The sequence below is a fragment of the Odontomachus brunneus genome, unplaced genomic scaffold (genome assembly GCF_010583005.1).
Source record: "Odontomachus brunneus isolate Ranch 3 - 2012 unplaced genomic scaffold, Obru_v1 Obru_scaffold_056, whole genome shotgun sequence".
Taxonomy (NCBI): domain Eukaryota; kingdom Metazoa; phylum Arthropoda; class Insecta; order Hymenoptera; family Formicidae; genus Odontomachus; species Odontomachus brunneus.
In genome coordinates this window covers 446,436-468,713 of record NW_022639506.1, presented here as the reverse complement: position 1 = coordinate 468,713, position 22,278 = coordinate 446,436, and the positions used below count along the sequence as shown (strand labels likewise).

Genomic DNA, 22,278 nt, shown 5'->3' with positions numbered 1-22,278 from the left:
TATATATATATATATATATATATATATATATATATATATATATATGTATGTATATACATATACATATGTACATATGTATATACATATACATATATATATACATATATACATATATACATATAGTTTGCCATTCTAACTTTGGATTTGTAATAAGCGACTCCAAAAATGTACGGTTACATTATTACAGAAAAAATAGGCTTGATAGAAAAATTCGTGACACAAAGGGTTAAAGGATCTCATATGGTTTCACAAGAGAACTTGTATTTTCCCAAATGGGGAATTCATAAACTAAATTAATACAACAATAAACAATAAATGAAAAATTAAGTAAACACAAACAAAACGTAACGGGGCAATGTGCTTTGCTTACATAGTTAGTTTTAAGGTTTATTCTTAAAATTATATTTATTATTCACATTGCGTTTAAAGTATAAAATTAATTAAAGCTAATTGGTTTTCTTATGATTCTTGATCTCAAATAAAAAATTCCAAATAAAAGAAGATTTTTAATGTTTATTTTATTGGTTAGCTTTAACCAATAATTTTTAAAGCTAACTATATAATTAGCTAATCATAAAGCTAACTATATACTTAAATTAAAGCTAATTAATTTTAATTTAAAACTTAATAATTTAATTGCAATGGAAGTATTAAATATAACTTTAAGAAAAAAACCTTAAAGCTGACCATAAATAAATCTTCGTAAAAATTTTCTTTTGTGTGGAACTTTTTACTTAGATCAATAATCATAGTGTGACGGGTTATCCCCGCGGTGCTCCGTTTAGACTAACTCGCAGGTGTCGAGGTTTGGATAGATAGTAAAGGGTTGAGACATGTAATGTTGTTATATTTGGTACTTTATTCTTACTACTATACTATTACTTACATACATATACAGGGTCATCGAAAAGTATCGGACCCCCCTAATATCTTCAGTTAGAATGCATTTTGGAGAAAATATCCAATAGCAAAGTCGTATGGTTTCAAGCGGGGAGTAAATGATGACCTTGACTTTGACCTTGACCATGTCCTTCAAGGTCATTTCAAGGTTAACCTTATTTTTTTAAATGGAACCCCCTACATTTTATTGCATATTCTTATAGCTTATGTCGAGAGTTTTCCAAAACGCTAGAATAAAACATTTTTTTATTAAGTACTTTTTGAATGATAAAGGTTTGATGTTTGGGACAATCAATTGAAGCGCAATGGCTTCTTTTGTTACAGAAAAAATTTTTGGGGCTGTTTGTTTTTGTCCACGAGGTGACTGCTGCTCGCTAAGAAGAAGACAGCACTGCATCAAAGATTAAAATCAGTGATCCGTATTGTTTACTCAAGAGCTCGTACATTAGTGCTTGCGAAAGTGAGAGAATAAAGATCGGCTTCGCCAACGCTTTCGGACAGATTCCCGCTAACGCCTTCGGACATCACGCATTCGAACAGCTTCTCGCGATCACTTTCGGGCAGTATTCTGCCGTAGCCTACTAGCATCACCGCTTGAGGCCGTACAACTTTGCTATTGGACATTTTTCCAAAATGCATTCTTACTAAAACTATTAGGGGGATCCATCACTTTTCGATTAATGTATTTTCTTTAAACCAATTAATTGGTCTCATTATTCCACGTCTCATTATTAATACTTATAAAAGTATTAAGGTTATGATTACTGAAAATTAAATAATATTTTACAAGATATTTTGTGTCAAAAAATTGTTAACTTCAAACCTTTATAATTCAAAAAGTACTTAATGAAAAAATGTTTTATTCTAGCGTTTTGGAAAGCTCTCGAGATAAGCTATAAGAATATGCAATAAAATGTAGGCGGTTTCATTAAAAAAAATAAGGTTAACCTTGAAATGACCTTGAAGGATATGGTCAAGGTCAAAGTCAAGGTCATCATCTTACTCTCCGCTTGAAACTATACGACTTTATTATTGGACATTTTCTCCAAAATGCAACTGAAGATATTAGGGGGGTCCGATACTTTTCGATGACCCTGTATACAGCAGGGTATTGGGAGCAATAGAACGTGAGGGATATAACGGAGGGTCGGGGGTCTATGTACCCTTGCGGTTTGGCGTTCGCGCCTGGCCTCGCCGCTGGAGCCTCTCCTACGTCCGGCTCGTCATGGTCAGAATCGCGTGGTGTATAGACTGGAATCTGGGTCTCGTCGTCGTCAGGAGCTGTGTGTTCTAGTGTACGACCGGCGACCGAATTCCGGCACGTCGTCGTCAGGAGCGGTAGAATTTATTGTACGAACGGCGACCGAATCCCGGCATATCATTGTCAGGAGCGGAAGGATCTCGTGTACGAATGATGACTGAATCCCGGCACGTCATCGTCAGAAGTGAGTTCTCAGATGCACGATCCTGTGCCGATCTCCTCGGAGGTCGGAAGCGAATTCGGTGCTGAGATCCTCGCGAGTCCCCCTTTTATCGTAGTGGTTGCCGATTTTTCATTTGGAGTAACGTCTCGGCGTTCGCGCCGCGCGGTAGCGCTTCGCGGAACTAGCGGGAATTTGATACGCAAGCCTCTATGCGGGTCTCTGGCTAGAAGCGTTCGTGCGGTGTGTACCGGCGTCGCGTCAATCGTTTTTGAATCCACCGGGTGCTCTCCACGTGGAGCCGGTATGCCTGGCGGATATATATCGTCTTCCGGGGTACCTGGGCTAGAGCGTCATTAGGCAGGACAACCTCGCGGTGCGAGGGCGAGCATGGGTCGGTATTCCCGTGTGGTTCTGTGGTTTCGGCGGTCGGTGAGGTGGCCCTGCTCTCGGATGAGGAAGCCCGGCTGCTGGTATTGGAGTTGCTGCTGCTGCCAAATAGTTTTCGCAACTTGGTTTTTAGTGTCGGAGGTATGGCATCGATTGAGTCGTGTAGCGGGCTTTTGGCTTTGGCGAGATGCGGAAACCTTTGGTCCCAGCGGTTTTCTTTCGATCGTTTTCTCGGGTGATAGCCGTAAAACTACCCTTTTGTGGAGCCGTGCATTGTCCCGAACTCGGGGGCGTTTGGTCGGTAGCGTCACTGGGCGTGGTCTATCAGTGGCGGCGACCCAGTTGACGTATTTGTGGGCGTGGTCGTCTTCGACCGATGGTTGCTGCTGGTGGCCAGGGTCAACAATTTTCGGACGCCGTTATCGCCCAACCACTGAATATATGTGCCGACTTTGGGCGCAAGACGGCGCGGGTGTGTGCCTGCCGGTGGTGGTGAAGGTGTTGCTGACTGCGCCTCCTGATCGCCCAAGAGACGGGCCCAAGTGGCTTCGGCCTCTTCGTGCGTCATGGGGGTGCGTGGAGGTTTTCAAGGGCCTGTTCGTCGTCAATGTCGCGGATACTCTACCGCCGTGCATGCGGTAGAGTACCCGCGGTTTAGCGGCGTAGAGGGTGTTCATGCGTAGGTGCAGGTTGTAGAACAATCTACTGATTTTCCCTCTTAAGCCGTTAAAACTAGCGAAGGAATACTGATAATTACCAAAAATATCTTCGCCAAACAAGTGTATGGAGGGCGGCCAAACGTGCTGCAAATCCGAATACTCGGAAAGGTAATCTCTAATGGATAGCCTCTTGCTTTTTATGCCTTCGGTACCGAGACGAGTCTTCGGTTTGATGGCGAGTTAGCCGGTGGCTGGTGCCTTACGCAGCGGATCGAGGCCGAACTTATGGTTGAGACGACGGGTGTGCGACGCGTAGTCGTCTCGCAGGTCCAGGGTCAAACTGAGGCGCAACCCCAGGGCCTTTGGCGGTGCTTCATCCGGCGTTGCCGGTTTGAGGTACAGGTTTTGCTGGTGCACCTGTCGGTGCCATTGTCGGCGAGAGTCTCGAAGGTCATAGATGACCGACGAGAGGATTCGTTGGATCTCCATAAGCCCACTATATTGCGGCGCCAATTTGGCGTTGAATCCTCGTGCCTTATCGGATAGTGAGTGTTTGCACGCCCAATCCCCGATCTTTGGTTGCGCACGGACGGTGGCGCAGATCGTAATGATGCGCCTGCTGTTGGAAGCCAAATTGATACAGACCAGCTAGAAGACTTCTTCGAGCTGGCGTCGACGGCGGTTGGGCGGTTCGACGGTGGCTAGTCGTCCTCTCTCGGTTAGGTGAGGCCCCGTCAGTTATCGTCCATGGTTGAGGAAGGCCGGCGTGTACCCGGTGGCTTCGCTTTTTGCAGTGTTAAACGCGTATTGTAATACCGGTAGTTGTTGATACCATCGGCAGTGGTGTTTTTGAACATATTGGATGATTATCGTTTTGATGGTCCAGTTTGTGCGTTCGCAGGATTGCATTGTGACGTATATGGCGTAGTTTTTCGATGGCGGATCCCGAAATCGTGGCGATTTATGGCATAGCTTTGGAGACACTGTCGGGTGCCATTGTCGGTGGTAATAACGTCATGGTACTCGTGTCGGTAGATGACGAGCGTAGATGATTGCCTGGGCGACAGCTCCGGATTGTTTTAGTAGCTGCATTTCGAGCCATTTAGTAAAACGGTTCTGGAGCGTGAGTAGTCACCGATGACCCTGGATCGCGTGAGCGTTGTGAGGGGTTCGATGAGATCGAGAGCCATCTATTCTCAGCGTGCTCACACGTGCATAGTGCGGAGGGTGCCTGCGAGTAAATCTTGGTTGGGCTTGTAGGCCTGGCAGGTGAGGCATTCTTGGACATACCGGGTGATATCTCGCTACATGCCCGGCCAATAATAGTGCTTGACCATTCGGGCAATCGTTTTGACTATGCCCAGGTGTCCTGCGCTCGGATCATCGTGGTGTCTCTCGCCGTTGATTGCTCGGCACGGACTCCTTCCATTGTTCTTCGCTGAGCATCTCGCGGAAATCGAGGTAGTGCAACAAGTGATGGAATAAACGTTCGTTTCGGATGGAGTAGTTCGGTTGGACGTTCGGTTGGGTGTTGTTTCACCTGGATAATAAGGCGTTGGTACCACTCGCATTGCCTTAGCTCCCGTAGCGAGCAAAGTTTTGGCTGATGAGATAAGGAGTCTGTGACGCAGTTGGTGGTGCTCCTTCGGTATTGGATATCGAACTCATATTATTGGAGTTCGAATCTCCATTTGCCTAGATGACCGGTTGGCGTTTTTAGAATATGTAACCACTTGAAGGATTAGTGGTCGGTGAGCACTGTGAACCGTTATCCTTCTAAGTAATTCCTCATCCGCTTGATACCCCACACCTTCAGGCACTTCAGCTCGGTGGCACTGTAGTTGCGCTCGGTTTGGTTAAGAGTACGAGTTGCGTAGGCGATGACCTTTTTCCCTTCTTTGAAAATTTAGCTCAGGATGTTTTACAATTTTCACCCGTGATTCCAAGCTCCATCGTACTGGCATCCATCTGTAATACGAATCGTCGGGAGAAATCCGGGCATATGAGTACCGGAGTGAATGTTAGTGCCTCCTTTAAGGCCTGGAATGTGGCCTCAGAGGCTCCCCATGCCCAACACACTGATTTTTTAGTTAGTCAAAGAGACGGCGGACTAAGAAAAATACAGTATAAACTATCGGTACCAGAAGGCCATCCCCAAGAACTGGTGTACTTTGCGGACGGTGGTGGGGGTAGGTAAATTGGCGATGACGCTGGTTTTCACCGGGTCCGTTCGTAAACCTCTGCTGTCGATGAGATATCTCAGATATCGCAGGTTTTCTCGACAGAATTGGCATTTGTCCGGATTTAAACGTAACCGTGCGACTCATAAACAGCGGAAGACCTCTTTCAGGAATCGTAGGTGATCTACAAACGTCCGGGTCGCGACGATGATGTTATAGAGGTAGACCAAAACGTTTGACTCGAGGTTGGCCCCCAATACGGAGTCGCTGGAATGTGGCGGGGGCTGAATGCAGTCCGAAAATCATTACTCTGAACTGCATCAACCTCCGTCCCGGTACAGTAAAAGCCGTGATGGGTTGGCTGTCTGGTGTAAGGGCCACCTGCCAATATCTATTTTTTAAGTCGAGGGTGTTGAGGTAATTTTCCTCCCGTAATTTGTTTAGTGTGGCAGTAATTTTGGGCAAGGGGTAGGCGTCCTTTTCGTTGACTTTGCGGTAGTCTATACAAAACCGTCGGGTTTCGTCTTTCTTTTTCACCAGGACGACGGGAGAGCTCTATGGGTTGTGTGACGGCTGAATAATTCCTTCCTCTTCCATCTTTCTGATTTCCTGGTCTATAATTACCTACATAGCAAGATTTCGCGGCCGGAATCGCTGTTTGATTGGTTTGAGTGTTGGGTTTTACGCAGATCTGATGCCGGAGGTTGGGTGTAGGCCCGGTGTAGGCAACGGAGGTGAAGCGAGCCAGTTCGCGCTTGAGAAACTCTTGGAGTTGTTTTTCCTGCTGGGGTTGTAGCGGTATAAGTCTATCGGTGCGCGCCGCTGTCGGCAATTCATCGGGCGGTATTTTGGATGTTTGGGCGAAGCCGAGGGGACAGAGAGAAATTTGAAGGTGTGCCCACAGATTGGTGCCGATGAGATCATCGGCCAAGTTAGGCAGAATGCCGAAGGTATGTTGATAAGTGCGCGTCCCCACCTGTAGAGGTAGCCCTACAGCTACCAGCCAGGGAGGTGGAGGATCTGTCGGCTATGATGAACGGACGAGGTTCATAAATTACGCGGGCTCCGGCAAGGATCGGAGATCGGCCTCCTGATCGGCAAGTCGTTTCCCGGCCGGAGGTGACAATCTCTGGTCAGTTCTCTGTCCTGGACGCAATGCGAGCAAAACTTGCGGGTAGGTCGATAGCAGTTAGTTCGCGTGTGACCCCGCTCTTTACATCGCCAACGGCACCGGTTTTTGTCATAGAGGACGGCGGCAACAATTGGCGGACGTGGGCGTACGGGAGGCCGTGTGTCACGCACGGAGAGAGTGATGGCTTCGTATTAGACAGCACGAGACCCGAGCTTGACAAGTTGCCGAGTATCGTCTCGCCTGACGTAGAGTTTATACACTGGTCGGAGGTCTTGGTACAGCTGCTCGATCTGGTTTTCCTAGTCTAAGCGACCAGCTCGTCACATCAAGGTGAAGATCGAGGTCGTATACTTCGCGTATATCTCTCCCTCGAATTGTCGCCAATTATAGAGTTCACGCAGTAGTTGCGCGCGGTATTGCCGGGACATATACATATATGTACTGCTCTCGGAACGTCTGCATGAAGTCGTCCTACCAGGCACAGCTATGGCGGTAGTTGCGGTACCAGAGGAGGGGGCGCGTAATTATTCAGGTAGCCCTGCCAACATCTGGGCAGCTAAAAGTCCATATCAGTGCTGGAGTTCCTCCACTCGATCCAGGAAGGCGACGGAATCCTTCCCATCGAAATGGCACCCCCATTTGCGGATTTGATTGATAGTGTCCGCCGTACTGTATGTCTCGGTAGGTATGGGACTGGGTGGTCGAATGACCTTTCGATTTAGATCGAGGAGGACGGCCGCTTTTTCGTCCATGATCGGTGCTTGATCTGGCTGTTTTGTGAGATATTGGCTCATCGCCCGGAATAACTCGTTTAGCGTTCCTTCGTTTTTCAATCCTTTCTCTTGCAACTGTTTGATCTTTAGTAAGGGTGTAAATCCACCCCTTCTTGATCGCGTCGCTTTCCATGTTTCGTATCTCCTGCTCACTTTCTTTCTCTCACTGCTCTTTTTTTTCTTTGCTGGCGATTATTTTACTGTGCAGGTGGTCTCTGTTCGGGCGCCATGTGACGGGTTATCCTCGCGGTGCTATGACTAGACCAGCTCGCCTCTGTCCAGGCTCGTATAGATAATATAACGAGGCGCCTCCGTCCGTTCCTGCATTTACGTATTTTTCTTTATTGTTCAGTTGTTTATTAGTTTACTTAGAGTTCATTTGTTCATCTGATTGTTTGTTTATTTAATATTCATGTTCAGTACGTTACTTATTATATAAATATATTTAGTTTGTTCCTTTGCTCCACGCTTGTATCTATTTAAGACATCTTATACACCGTATTTGACTAACGGGTTGAGAATCCGGTAGTCGCACCGGTCGCCGCTACGCGGCGCAGACACGGTACCGGGCCGGCGCTCGCAGTTAATTCTGTGCTAGCGCCTAGATAAAAGAGGTGCTCGCGGAGCTCTCAGGACGAGTTCGCCGCCGGTCTCCGAGGAGACCAGTACGGGAGCGTGACACCGAGAACACAGCCTTTCGAGGCACACCGTTCCAAACGACGACGTGCCGGGTTATGGCCGCCGTTCGAACTCGTGGAGAGCGTGTCGGGCTTCAACCGTTGCTCCAAGACACACCGTTCCAGACGACGACGTGCCGGGTTTCGGCCGTCGTTCGCACTCAGGGAGAGCATGTCGGGCTTCGACCGTTACTCCAAGATCACCTCTCCAGACGACGACGGGCCGGGTTTCGGCCGCTGGTCGTCCGCAAGGAGGGGAAATACCGAACGGCGCCGACGGCTACAGGCAACCACAGTCTTGACAACGGAATCCGGAGAGCGCATCACGGCCCACCTCCGCAATCAACGCCGCGGTAGTCATCCATCACGATCCATCGGCGCCCTCGCTGTAGCGCCGCGTACGTACTACGTCCCATTACTTACAAGTCAATCACACTGTAAGTAGTAGACAAATAAAGAGAAACTATACCAGTAATATCGCCTAATCACTTCCGTCGCTTCGAATCTCTGTCCTAAAAGACGAACCTGGACGCCAGCGAGCCGATCCAGGGGCACGCAAGAGGAGACATTACAATTGTAACGAGGCGTTCCCACCTCGTTCCTAGTGTTAAGCAAACATAGCATAGTTATATCAAATTGAGTATTCTAGTCTGTTTCGTTTCGTTGTTCTCGACCGTTGTCGAAATTTAAAATATATTTATGTTACGTTCTCCCGCTGTACTTAATTTCGCTGCCCGGCACCCGTTAGACGACTAGCACGCCGGGAGCCCGGTAGTTCTCCCGGCCGCCGCTACGCGGCGCGGACGCGAGGTTGAGGCAGCACTCGCAGGTAAATTTCCGCGGCTGCCTCTATAAAAGGGGGGCTCGCGGAGCCATCGAGACGAGTTCACCGCCGGTCTCCTAGGAGACCAGCACGCGAGCGTGACACCGCGAACTCAGCCTCTCGAGGCACACCAGTTCCAGACGACGACGTGCCGGGTTTCGGCCGCCGATCGAACTCAGAGGAGAGCGTGTCGGGCGTCGACCGTGACTCCACGATTCACCGTTCTAGGCGACGACGTGCTGGGTGGAAGTCAACCCCAGGAACGACGCGGCCCCGTGCCCGAACCGCGGCCTGCCGCCACCGCGACCGCCCACCCTTCCGACTTGCACCGGCAAAACCGATCGCACGCGCCTCGGCGCAGTATACACGTCACTCACTGTACACTAAAGTAATAAATTCTCGTTGTAAGTTAGCAAAATCGAGCACATTACTGCCATCTCTCTCTTCTATTACGATCCTGGACGCCGGCGAGCTTACCCAAACGATAAAACCGAAGTAAACGAACGAGGCGAGAGAAGTGACCCCGTTACACAATAGATAGATAGATAGATAGATAAATAGATAGATAGATAGATAGAGCAGAGTGGTGGGCTGAGATTAGACACGTAGAGTTGTTGTACTTGGTACTTTATTCTTACTACTACACTACTATTTATATACATATATACAGCAAGGTATTGGGCACATATGCGTAATAGAACGTGAGGAGTATGGCGGAAGGTCGGGGGAGTCTGTGTGCCCTTGCGGCTTGGCGTTTGTGCTTGGCTTCGGCGTCGGAGTGTATCTTGCGTCTGGCTCGTCGTGGTCAGGATCGGCGTGGCGTACAGACTGATGCCCGAGTGTCGCCGTCAGAAGCAGTAGGATCTCGTGTACGAACAGCGACCGAATCCCGGTATATCATCGTTAGGAGCGATAGGATCTCGTATACGAACGGCGACCGATTCCCGTCACGTTGTGGTCAAGAGCAGTAGGATTTATTGTATGAACGGGAACCGAATCCCGGCACGTTGTCGTTATGAACGGAAGAATCTCGTGTACGAACGGTGACTGAATGTCGGCACGTCGTCGTCAGGAGCGGTGGGATTCTGTATACGAGTGGCGACCGAATCCCGATACGTCGTTGTCAAGAGTGAGTTCTCAGGTGCATGTTTTTGTGCCGATCTCCTGAGAGCTCGGCGGCGAACTTGGTGCTGAAACCCTTGTGAGTTCCCCTTTTATCGTAGTGGTTGCCGATTTTTCACTTGGAGTAACGTCTCGGCGTTCGCGCCGCGCGGCAGCGCTTCGCGGAACTGGCGGGAATTTGACCGAAACCGCATGCCTCTATACGGGTCTCTGGCTAGAAGCGTTCGTGCGATGTGTACCGCAAGACGGCGTCACGTCAATCGTTTTTGAATCCACGGAGTGCCCTCCATGCGGACCCAATATGCTCGGCGGATATACATCGCACAGCACGTAACGAGGTACAAGGTGCCTCGTTACAATACGAAAACTTTAATGTTATCTTAGAATTATCCAAAATTTATTGAGATTACTTTAAAATTACTTTTTCATTCCTTTAGAATACCTGAACACTGTTTTAAAGTCAGTCTTAAATATTTTAAAATTTCTTAGATTTGAAATTAACTTTTTATATGCTTTAAATATTATCTTAGAATTTTTTAAGTATATTCTTAAATTTTAAAAGTAATCTTGAAAACTCTAAGGTAATGTTCCCACTTAGTGTGTCACGCATTGCGTCGTTGTGACGCGACGGAAGCTTAAAAATAGTATCATTCTTATTCACACTTAACGCACGTGTCAATACAATGCAAGAGTAGGCACAACATAATCTAATATTATCGATTTTTATATGAGTTAGGATAAGTATATGAAACGCAAATAAATTGAATTGAGTTTGAGGATCAATTCAAACTCAAATAAGTCTGTCTCTTTATCGTATCCTGCTTATGGCCTACCATAGACAGTACTGTTTCGAATATGTATATATTTTAGTGTACAAAACACATATTTTGGTCCATATTCTGAACTCAATTTTGTCGATCAAAGTGGCTTAGAAGTCACTTAATTAGCTCAGAAGGTAAATCTTTATCTAATACTATATTTAACCCATTAACGTCAAAATGTGCTGAAATTTTACACTGATTTATGCCATTTATTTTACTACGAAAATGAGGTCTATTGTTTAAAAGGAGTACCATTCCTACCAATTTTAATGTCGCTATCGAATAGCGTTGAGAAAATTAAACAAAATCGCAATTTATGCAAAATGTTTGCAAAATAAAATAAAACAACGCGTTATTAGGACTAATTTTTTCTTCTTCCACTATTTTCTCCATGAAAACGTGTTAGTATTGTTCGGGAAAATATTTAAAACGTGTTCCCGACTTTAATTAAAAAAATATGCCATAGATATTTTTTCCAACAAACAGCGGTACCAATATGGCAGTTGATTTGAAGCGTTTTATTCGGATTTTCGTTTATATTTGGTTATCGAAATTGTTTTAGATTTAATATTACTACAAAATTACATAGTAATTTACATAGTAATTACAGAGTAAAACAATTTCGATTTGATACCGCTATGTTTGTTGAAAAGAATACCCATGGCATATTTTTTAAGTTACAGTGTCGGGTACATGTTTTAGAAATTTTTTTGAGCGATACTAATCTGTTTTTATTGAGAAAAAAGTGGAAGAAAAAAAATTAGCTTTTGAAGTCCCATTAGTCCTTTATTCGTCCCATTTTATTGCGTAACGACATGACTTCTGAGGCGACTTCTGAGGTATCGCTTATTGTTCGACATTTTAAACAAAAAATTTATGGTCTATATTCTCAACTCACTTTTATCTATACGATATTGGACGATTTGATTGGTTTACCTCGTCACGCGACGGACGACAACGCGAGACGCGCTAAGTGAGAACTCAGTCTAACTTTATTTAAAGTAAATTTTCATAAAGGTTTCCATCGAAATAATTAACCTGAACCTCATTGGGTCCGAGTCCAAAATCTAAGTAGTTCATCTGACCCCTTCAAATCATTATAACTTTTATTTAAAACATTTTTTTTCGAAAATGCATTGTTTTCGAGATATCTCAATGTTTAAGTTAAAATGAGACATCCTGTATAAGCTAAACTCCTTGCTTGCATAATAGTTTGATGTAGATTGCAATATTTTTAACTTTTTAACTTGTTTGTAAGCATTAGGTAAGATGAATAAGAAAATAAAATGAATGTTCGTCATGTTTTTTTTAATCTTATGACTGAGAATAATATTAGAATAATATTAGAATTATTTCGACAATCTCAATCGCAAAAAATCATAGTTGGGTTCCTAACAAATCGTCTCTCAGCTACCAAATCAACATGCATGGCCAAAGAGTACTTTTGTGTATCTGATGAGATGAGGAAGGTGTGATCATGTACGAGTTTTTGTCACTATATCAAATTGTCGCCACTAAGAGTCAACAAGTAATTTGATTTTACGCGGTTTTACTTGAGAAATAATCGTCATGTATCTCTAAACTGATTTAAAATCATTCGTTTGCATAACAAGACTCCATAAGCTATATCGCTGTAGCTACTGTGAAGATCTTAATAGACTTGGGTTCGAAAGTTCTCTCGTATCCTCCTCAACAAATCATCAAATGTTGTACATTTATTTCAATATTTATTATATATATTTATTATATATATTTATGTAACCGCGATGCGTCGCGTTCCGGATCGCTCGCCGGTTCGGGCTCGTAGGCGGAATAAATTTGAAAACAGTCGATTTAATAATTAAACTGAGTTGTATATTTAAAATCAGCTAACGATGTATATTAAATCCGATGTTGAGTGCCGACGCCGTTGGTTTTCGTCGATTTGTTTACAATCTGCCGGAGGCCTTGTTTAGGCCTCGATGGCTCACGAGAGGCGTCCTTCTCTATTCGGAGCAGTGTCAGTATTATGTATTCGTGAACCGACGACGGAGTGATTCCTGTCGCATATCCGCGAGCAGCAATCTGCCAGGAATGGTATTCGAAGCAGTGTCGGTATTGCATATTCGTGAACCGATGGCGAAGTGATTTTTGTCGCGTATCCGCGAGCAGCAATCTGCTAGGAACGGTATTCGGAGCAGTGTTGGTATCACGTATTCGTGAACTGACCGCGGAGTGATTCCTGTCGCGTATCCGCGAGCAACAATCTGCCAGGACTCGACGTTTGCGGATTTCTCTAAAGAGCGGATGATCGGAATCTGATTCTCTCGAAAGAGTGGTGGATCGGATCTGATCTCGATCTAACAATTCGCGGCGTTTTATATTTTGCTAATCACGCTTGATTCGCTATTTATCGCAGCTGTTCGGCGGTATGTTTATTCGCGTATTTGGAGGACGCGGTGTCTTCTTTCATCTCTCTTCCTTATGCGCGGTCTTATGCGTTTCTTTTAATCGATTTTTGTAACGTGCCTATGTGGATTGTCACATCACCCCCCTTTTTACGTGGTCGACTCGGCCACGTACAGATCTTATTTTTTCCTAACGATTGAATCGCACTAACTAAAGTGTCCCGTCTACGTACCGATGATATCTACGGGATGTGTGCGCAGCATAATACGACATTTCTTATACTCTGTTTCCCGCAATCGGAACTTGTATTGGTTTTTTATTGCCTTGGTTTTCGCATGGAATTATTTTTAATGGTGTTAATCTTACATCTGTTATAATTCGCGGTCGTGCTCTACCTGTCGTCGGGTTCCAGGTTCCTCGTCCTGCGTCCTTTTCTGTTGTATTTGAGGCTGCTGGTTGGTTGTCGGTCGGTTTTCTCGGTGTCGGTCTGCTGACTGTCTCCGCTCGTAGTAACTATCTGCTTTAGCTGTTGTTGACTAGCAGTAGCCATGATGATGCTGTTGCTTGTTCCCCAACTGACCGGTGCTATTTTTGTGCATCGTGCTGTTGTAGGCCTCGATGTAGGTTTCCCCATTAATACGGCACTCTTTCTTTGTGCCGCTATCACCGATGGCGGTGTTTTACGACACGGTATCGCGGGTATTTTGCGCTAGTTTGTCATTTCTCTTGGTAGTCTTTTCCCCGGTGGTAATGCTGGGGTGGGACTCTCCTTCTTCGGCAGTAAACTGTCCCATAACAGTGCCTTTTCTTCACTCCAAGTGGCGAGTAGTTCGCCTATCGTATCGTCCACAATTTTATCCATTAGTACTATACTTTTCGCTATGTTGTAGACTAAGTAAGTCTTTATGGATTGTGTTCTTCTTTATATCTGTTCGGTTTTTGTTTCTTTTTTTGGTTACGGTTATTCTGTATGATCTTTTCCTTTCTTGTCGTCACCTTCGTGTTGACTTGTATACGTGAACTTGCTAATGTTCAGGTGTACTAGTTTCTTCTAGCTGTGTCCCCCGAACTTCCTACTTTGTCGATTTTTCAAACTCTTTTTACTGCCCCGTTTGTATGAAACTCCACTCTCCATACCTCTCCGTCCACGTATTTGTGGTATATCAGAGATTTAGCTGATTCTTACGCTGCCGCGTAATGCGGCAACTCAAAACTTCTCCCTCTGGATATATATATCACCTGCTTCTGTTTTAATGTCATCCTGAAATTTGTGTCTGCAGACACTGTTCTGTCTGTGACGTTGTTGGTTGATGACAGCGTTGGTCGACTGTCACCACCTCTGCATGAAACCTTCTGCGTAGTCTCTGCACTTGTTGAAGTCGGCTTCTGCTCACCGGAAGGCGCCGAGTCATCTCCGGTCGGTGGTTCCCAACTCTCTAGCCAGTCTGAGAGTTCGATATTAAACAGCTTTTCCATCTTGATTGCTTCTCGTCTGCTTCAAAAGCTCGACTCAAAATCGACTGCCAAATTCACTTTTGGCCCCTTGCTTTATACCCGATTTTCGACTTCCCTCTCCTCGTTGTTCTGTGCCAATCAGGTCATTCTCGCTTTTTAGGTCCTATACATGGATTTGTCTATATCATTTTTTTTTACTATTTTGTAAGTCGAATATGACGGGCGAGATTATTCTCTTGACTATCATTGAACCTAAAAACTTTGGAGCCAATTTCGCGTTTATGGCTTTCTCTTTGTTTGTCAGGGCGTGATTTCTCTTCCACACCACGTCGCCGATTTTTGGCTTCCATTGCCTTTTACGCAGATTATAATATTTTCTCTGCTTTTGAAAAGCTCTGACCATATTTATGCGTACAAGTTCGTATGCCGCCTCTAGCCGTTTCCTTAGCTTGTTCAGTATTTGGGAAACTTCCTGTTCCCGTTTTCGTACGTGCGGTCCTGCTAGCTGTCTGCCCGTGTTAAGATAAGCGGGTGAAAATCCCGTGCTATCTTGTTTCGCGGTATTGAACGCGAATTTGATTTCGTTCAAGTGCGCGTGCCACTGCCGGTGACTATCCCCCACATATTGTGAGATCATTGTCTTTAACGTGCGATTGTCTTTAACGCACGTTCTACCGGGTTGCACTGAGGCGTCCATATCGGTGTAAACCTCTGTGTAATTCTTAAATCCTGCACCAATTTCTTCATGCTGCCGGATTTAAATTGTGTACCGTTGTCCGACACTAATGTTTTTGGACATCCGTGTCGGTACATAATTTCTTCTAGTAGTCACAATTTCTTCAGTGCGACTGCGGTTGCGGTGGCTTTTCTTAAAGGTTTTACCTCTAGCCATTTTGTGAAATGGTTCTGCATGGTCAATACCCACGTATGACCGTGATTCGATCGTAGAAGAGAGAGAGTCCACGCGAGACTTAGGCTACGTCGCCCACGCGACGTTATTATTCTCTTTATTCTCACTCCTCCGAGCAGGGGGACTTCTCCTAACGCGGAGGCGCATACCCTTGTCTCCAAAAGCCTCGCGAATCACTTGCACCCCACGTCATCTCATGGGGCCGCTGGATAGCGGACTGCCGGCGACGAAGTCCGCGATCTCCACGTGGCGAGCGGACACCTATCCGCATCTCGCAAAACGAACTGGCCGCTCTCCATCCTCGGGCCGTTCGAAGCATTTGGTCCTTCGAACCGGATCTCCGATCAAATCTCCGATCAAATCAATAGATACCTGTTCCCATGGTTGCTGCACGTTTGTGGCATGCATTTGTCCTGCAGGTTGTCGATGCGCCGTTTTATGCGCCTGGCAATTTGCATATTTCTTTACATACTTGCTTATCTTCTTAAACATACCAAGCTAATAATAGTCGTGCTATGCGACAGATTGTTTTGGCAATACCTAGATGTCCTGCTGTTGGGTCATCGTGGTACGTTTTAAGTATGTCCGGTCGATACTCCTGCGGTATACACATTTTCCACTGATCCCTGTTAGGCACCTCTTTAAAGTCAAGACTATGCAGGATATGACGGTATAACTTGCCGTTCCGTATTTCATAGTCTGGCGTTTACTGCGGTTGTTTCTCGGTATCGTCATATACGCGACGATACCAAGGACACTATATATCATTGTTTATCACTGCAATTTCTGGCAATTTCTCGAGAGTGCATCGGCCACTTTGTTCGAGCTCCCCTTTCTGGACTTAATGTCGAAGGTATACTGCTACAACTCAAACTTCAATATACCGACTCGCCCTGTTGGTGACTCATTTTTGCAGCCATTTCAGTGACTGATGATCGGTCAATCCGGTGAACTTATATCCTTCTAAATAACAGCGCATTTTCCGTATGCCCCATACTGCGAGACATTCCAGCTCTGTAGAGCTATAATTTTTCTCGCTGCTGTTTAGCGAGCGGCTAACGTATGCTATTACTCTCTCTCCTTCTGTGACATTTTGTGTGAGGACCGCTTCGGGACCGTGTTTACTAGCGTCCATCTACAGTGTAAACTTAAGATCAAAATTTGGACAGGCGAGAACTGGTGCAGAAACTAAAGTTTCTTTCAACTTGCGGAACGCGTTCTCCTCTTCTGTCCCCCAATGCCATTTGACAGTCTTCTTAGTCAAATTTGTCAGCGGTGAAGCAATTTTTGAAAACCCGGCGATGAACCTCCTGTACCAGGAAGCCATCCCTAAGAATTGCCGAATGTGCTTAACTTCCGTTGGTGTTGGCCAGTTACTCACTGCACTCGTCTTCTCCGGATCCGTTCTAATTCCTGATTTATCTGTGTCCCAGATATTTCAGTTTTGGGCGGCAAGTGACATTTTTCGCTATTCAATCGTAATTTTGCCTTTCTTAGATATAAAAATATTTCTTTGAGTACTTTCAAATAGTGGTCAAACGTTCTTGTCGCGATAATGATATCATCGAGATATACCTGAACGTTTTTTTCTAGATCCGGTCCTATAACGGTGCCCAGTAATCTTTGAAACGTTGCTGGAGCGGAATGTAATCCAAACGGCATGACTTTGAACTGTTTCAGTCCTCAGCCGAGTACAGTAAATGCTATAATTGATCGACTCTCGACTGTTAGCGGCACTTGCCAATACCCGCTTTTTAAATCGAGAGTTGTAAGGTAGGTTGCTCCCCTTAGTTTATCTAACATTGCTGTTATCTGTGGTAACGGATATGCATCCCGTTCTGTTACCTTGGTGACTTTTCTAAAGTGCACCCAGAATCGGTGCTTTCCATTTTTCTTTTTTACCAGAATTATTGGTGAGCTCCATGCGCTCTGTGAGCTTTCTATAATTCCTATCTTTTCCATGTCTCTCGATCTATTATTTCCTGCATTGCCGGATTTCTAGACCGATATCTTTGTTTAATCGGTTCCGTACCCGCCTTGATCTTTATTCTGTGTCGCACCATGTATATGGTCCTGTGACCCCTTCGAACTTCGCGAATTCTGTCTTTAAGAATTTTCTTAATCGTGCCTCTTCCTTCTCGGTGCGCGGCTGCATCCATTCGGAAATAATGCACGTACTTGTGTTGCATTATGACTGCGGTTTACCCTGCGGTGGCGGAATTGTTATTCCTAGTTTCGTCCACAAATCTACTCCGATTATTATGGAGCTTTCCAATGTTGGTAATATGTAAAATTGATTCTCACAATGCTTCTTATTTATTAGTATTGGCAATTTTATGCTTCCTGCTAATTGCGTACTACCGCCGTCCGCTAAGCGGACTATTCGTGTGCCTCCTTGCCTTGCTCGTTGGTCGTTTTTTATTTTTTCGACAGTTTCCTGGTTGATGCCGGAGACTTCTGAGCCTGTATCGAGCAGTGCATCGAATTTCTTTCTATATATCTGCATTCTCAATTGCGGTCACGGCGTATATTTAATGTTAAGTGTTTCTACGACCGAGGATTGCCTTCCTCCCCGGTCCGTGTAAGGTTTCCCGGTCTTGGGTGACAATTTTTTGTCAGCATTCCATCTTTTCCGCACTGCGAGCAGAACTTTTTCTGCTCGTTGCGACAAATTCTTCTCGTGTGTCCTCTTTGTTTACATCACCAGTAGCATTCTGAAGCCTTGTATATTGAGGCCGTTATCGGTGTCCGCGGCGCTGACTTTGCATCTCTCCGAAATATCCTTCGTTGCCGTCCGGTATCCTCGATTTCGCCCGTCCTTGCTTCGAGCTCGCTCAGTGTATGGATGAATCTTCAGATCCGAAGACATATTTTCATACACTTACTCTATGTGGTCGCGACGCGAGAACCCTCCCGTTCGTCGCATTAGCGTGGCGAGATCATTGGCGTATTGTCGAAATGATTCGCTCGGTCTTTGCTGCTTCCGTTGGTTTTCCTGTTTCATTTGGAAACGATAACAGTACAGCAAGAAATGCTCCCTAAATGCGTTTAGAAATTCATTCCATTCTCTCCATGAATTTCTATTGTTACGATACCAATGTAGCGTGCCGCCTCTTAATAACTTAGGTAGGCCTTGTAGCATCTTGTCATCCGTATAATCAGCAGCTATTCTGCAGTTCCTCAATACGCTCTAGGAATGAAACGTGGTCCCTTCCATCAAATAGACTGTCCCATTTTCTTACTTGGTTAATCGTCTTGGCGATCATGTCCTGATCGACGCTTTGCATCATCTCTGATGCGCGGCTCGTTCCTTCCTTCTCGTTTCCATTTGCGAAAGCTTGAGTATTATTTGTTACGAATTTACTCAACCTTCCTCTTAGTTCGTCTAAGGTTTCCTCTGTGGGTAATCCTAATTCGGCCATCTTTTTTATTATGTCTTCGTTCGACAGTGTATAAATCCACTACTTCATTTTTCTTATTTCTCGCTTGCCTTCCTTTTTACTTTCTAGAACTGTTCGGGCGCCAATTTGTAACCACGATGCGTCGCGTTCCGAATCGCTCGCCGGTTCGGGTTCGTAGGAGGCGGAATAAATTTAAAAACAGTTAATTTAATAATTAAACTGAGTCGTATATTTAAAATCAGGTAACGATGTACATTAAATCCGATGTTGAGTGTCAACGTCGTTGGTTTTCGTCGATTTGTGTACAATCTGCCAAAGGTTTTGTTTAGGCGATGGTTCGCAAGAGGCTATGCGCGGTGCGCGGGACGCGGACGGTTTTGTTGTCGCGTCGTCATTTCGTCTGTTGACGTTCTCAGCTGCACGCCTCTTTAATTCCGGTTGACAGTTTCTTTCTACTAGTTTGCTGCTGTTCGATGCAGCACAGTATAGGCGGTATGTCGGTGATATTGCTGAGCTGCGTGCGGTATATCGCCTCGATGGTGGTACCTCAGATACGATTCCTCTCCTATCGCGGAAATTCGGTGCGGTTCAGCGTATTCTATGTAACGATCTTGTGTACGCGAAACCTTAGCTGGTAGATCTGTCTTCGTATTTTAACGAGACCGGCTCGTTCTAGCAAGATCGCGGATGCGGTGAACACGGTGCCGCGGACGTACCTATGCGTCGCAGTAACGGAATGATTCCGATCTTGTTTGCCGAGATCGGTTTGCTAGTATCGCGGAGGTCGACTCGCGCCCTTGCGAGTTACCGACGGCGTGATTCTGCCGCGGATCCTTATGACGCGGTGTCGAAGCTGCGCTGCAATGAAGTGAGACTTCGAGTTTATGGTGACGAGGTCGCACACGGCGACTCGATAGCGGTGTGATCTCGCTCGCGCTAGAGCGAAGGCGAGATCCGGTTCGCGGTGTGAAGGTTGCGTTAAGCGCCCTTCCGATGTGTGAATTCCAGGCCCTTCTGCGGCCGTAGAATCTTGCGGATAGCTGTAGTTCTCAGTGTCGGCGTCACGAATCCGTGAGCCAACGGGAGAGTAACTTCTGTCGCGTATTCGCGAACGGGAGTCGACCAGGAGTGATATGGTTTACACGATATCGGTGTCCCTTATCCGGGCACTGACGGCGGAGTGATTCCTGTCGCATAGCAGCAATCTGCTAGGAACAGTAGTCGGAGTAGTGTCGGTATCACGTATTCGTGAACCGACGGCGGAGTGATTCCTGTCGCGTATCCGCGAGCAGCAATCTGCCGGGAACGGTATTCGGAGCAGTGTCGGTATCACGTATTCGTGAACCGACGGCGAAGTGATTCCTATCGTGTATCCGCGAGCAGCAATCCGTTAGGACTCGGCGGATCTCTCTAAAGAGCGGATGATCGGAATCTGATTCTCTCGAAATAGCGGTAGATCGGATTTGATCTCTATCTAACAATTTGAGGAGTTTTATACTTTTTGAATCACGCTTGTTTTGCTATTTACCGCAGCTGTTCGACGGTATGTTTATTCGTGTATTTGGAGAACGCGGTGTCCTCTTTCGTCTCTTTTCCTTATGCGCGGTTTTATGCGTTTTTTTAAATCGGTTTTTGTAAAGAAACTATGTGGATCGTTACATTTATTATTTTATTATATATTTTAATATTTATTATATATATTTATTATTTATAACTATTAAATTTATTTCGATCGATTCAGCACAGCCTACAGAGAGAGCGTTTTCGAAATTGGATTTCGAGGTTAAAGTCCAAAAATAAGTTAATAATTTATATTTTACCACGGGGCCGGCATTTTATAGGTGCGAAACCCAATTTTTGCCTAAAAGATAATAGAAAATATTCAATTTAAGCGGCATTTACTTCAATTAAATAAATAATTTTCTAAACATTTTCCCTTAACTTTCTATTACTCTCGATCAACTGATGAATATTAGTGCTTACATGTAAGGGAACTAATGTGCCTGTCATTAGTTAAATCTTTTAATTTAATCTTTTTATTACTGCATTAATATAGCTTTATAAAATCAAATAGATGTGTTAAAACATTGGTTTATTGTCGATCTATCACAGTAAAGTTTGAATTTGGTAACAATGTGTATTGCATTAATTTCACATATTTTTTTCTTACTATGAGCGAAATTAATAAAAGTTATACTAACGGAAAAGACGACCATACAAATTTAACATATACAAGAAATCTTATAAATGGAAAGTCAGACAGCTTACTAACTTTAGTATAATTAGAAAATAAAAATTTAATTGAACGTTTGCTTTATACGGGAGCAATGGAGAGTTAATACATGCTATACTTTACAAAAAGATCCGAATTAATTTCTCCCCAGTCTAGTAAATTAAATGGATAAGTCAATATATATAATATCTTTAAGTTATTCTGTTTTAATCAACAGCGTCAACCAGTACTCATTAAAATGCAATTCTTGCTGCTGAGTTTTATCTGTCTGTTTGAAGTATTTATATGTTGCTGGCCCGCTAATAATCTGCTACTTATGGTACGTATATTAATGACTGAAGAAACGTAAGGGAGTAAGGTAACGGATTATATGGGGATAACGTTGATGCCATTAATATATAAGATTTATATAGCTTATTTATATAAGATTTATATAGCTATAGATGTTAACGTAAAGGTTAAGAGAGGAAATGGAAGAGAAGGAACTTCTATCGAAGTCAGGCGGGATTTAGGAGAAGGGTAGTGACGATGGATCATACTTTTGCATTAAATCATATTATAAATAGATAGTCGGGGAGGAAGGGGGGATGGTAGCGTTTATCGATTTCAGGGCAGCGTTTGATTTGGTAGACAAGAGGAAACTTGTAACGTTTCGTTTTTCTGCGTGCCGGATTTCGCTCGCCGGAGTCCGGATCCGTGTGAGAGGAGATGAGAGAGTGTGCGAGAGTGAATGCGCTATTTACAACTTAGATTTATTGGAGACACCAACAACAAAGTACTATTTACACTGAAATATTTACAGTTGATATGAGCAGGGGGCGGATGGTAGCCGTGGCACCTATTGGGGCAGCTGGCACGACTGGGGGGCCCGCGGGGCGCGGTCGCAGGAAGCGAAGACGCCGGTTGGATCGGGCAACGCGTGCGTCTCCAGGAGTTAGGAACGGCGATCGGTTGAATCGGGCAACTCGGTCGTCGCGTGTTTTGCAGGAAAGC

At 45.0% G+C, this 22,278-nt stretch overlaps 1 protein-coding gene across 1 annotated transcript in view; it reads left to right on the top strand.

Moving 5' to 3' along the window:
- Positions 1-21,634, top strand: part of LOC116845692 — a 68,276-nt gene extending 46,642 nt beyond the window's left edge. Inside the window, exon 3 of the mRNA XM_032818695.1 lies at positions 21,503-21,634. Within this exon, the coding sequence (XP_032674586.1) occupies positions 21,503-21,634 (132 nt within the window). The remainder of the gene's footprint in view (positions 1-21,502) is intronic.
- Positions 21,635-22,278: the final 644 nt, after the last annotated feature.